This window comes from Coturnix japonica, unplaced genomic scaffold, assembly GCF_001577835.2.
Source record: "Coturnix japonica isolate 7356 unplaced genomic scaffold, Coturnix japonica 2.1 chrUnrandom522, whole genome shotgun sequence".
Classification (NCBI taxonomy): domain Eukaryota; kingdom Metazoa; phylum Chordata; class Aves; order Galliformes; family Phasianidae; genus Coturnix; species Coturnix japonica.
In genome coordinates, this window is record NW_015439908.1 from 71,917 (window position 1) to 72,218 (window position 302).

The 302-nt window shown below is 56.3% G+C and overlaps 1 protein-coding gene across 1 annotated transcript in view; it reads left to right on the forward strand.

Annotated features, from left to right (window-relative positions):
* LOC107307253 (sodium/glucose cotransporter 2-like) overlaps positions 1 to 302 on the forward strand; it is a 19,775-nt gene that overhangs the window by 10,175 nt on the left and 9,298 nt on the right. Inside the window, exon 6 of the mRNA XM_015850745.2 lies at positions 45 to 235. Within this exon, the coding sequence (XP_015706231.1) occupies positions 45 to 235 (191 nt within the window). The remainder of the gene's footprint in view (positions 1 to 44; positions 236 to 302) is intronic.

A 302-nucleotide genomic window follows, 5' to 3' on the forward strand; every position in this document is an offset into this window, starting at 1 on the left:
CCCATATATCCCATATAACCCCATATATCCCATATATCCCACAGCTCTTAGGGCCGTTGGTGGGGTCCCGGCCCTATTCCATCGCTTCCCGCTGTCTCTGCCCCCCACAACCCGTCGCTGCCCCATAAGGGACCAGGCCCTAAAACTGCTGCGACCCCCAGGGGGCGACCTGCCATGGCCAGGGATGTTACTGGGATTAGGGGCAACTGCGGGATGGTACTGGTGTACGGACCAGGTATGGGGGGATATGGGATATATGGGGTTATATGGGGTTATATGGGATTTATGGGGTTATATGGGGT